Source organism: Fukomys damarensis, unplaced genomic scaffold, assembly GCF_012274545.1.
Source record: "Fukomys damarensis isolate Sample0158 unplaced genomic scaffold, DMR_v1.0_HiC HiC_scaffold_35, whole genome shotgun sequence".
NCBI classification, from domain to species: Eukaryota; Metazoa; Chordata; class Mammalia; order Rodentia; family Bathyergidae; genus Fukomys; species Fukomys damarensis.
This window is the reverse complement of record NW_022900947.1, coordinates 787,278-787,568: the sequence shown is the minus strand read 5'-3', so window position 1 is coordinate 787,568 and position 291 is coordinate 787,278. Positions and strand designations below refer to the sequence as shown.

Below are 291 nucleotides of genomic sequence, written 5' to 3'. Positions count from 1 at the left end.
AGGGCGCCGCGGCAGCGGCCAAGCCCAAGCGGAAGCGCACAGGCTCCGACTCCAAGTCAGGGAAGCCGCGGCGTGCGCGCACTGCCTTCACCTACGAGCAGCTCGTGGCGCTGGAGAACAAGTTCAAGGCCACACGCTACCTCTCTGTGTGTGAGCGCCTCAACCTGGCGCTGTCGCTCAGCCTCACCGAGACGCAAGTGAAGATCTGGTTCCAGAACCGCCGGACAAAGTGGAAGAAGCAGAACCCGGGTGCCGACACCAGCGCGCCAACCGGCGGCGGCGGGGGCGCCG

The 291-nt window shown here is 67.4% G+C and overlaps 1 protein-coding gene across 1 annotated transcript in view; it reads left to right on the top strand.

The window, feature by feature from the left end:
• Nkx1-1 (NK1 homeobox 1) overlaps positions 1 to 291 on the top strand; it is a 6,377-nt gene that overhangs the window by 5,598 nt on the left and 488 nt on the right. The window contains exon 3 of the mRNA XM_010641907.2: positions 3 to 285. Coding sequence (XP_010640209.1) covers positions 3 to 285 — 283 coding nt within the window. The remainder of the gene's footprint in view (positions 1 to 2; positions 286 to 291) is intronic.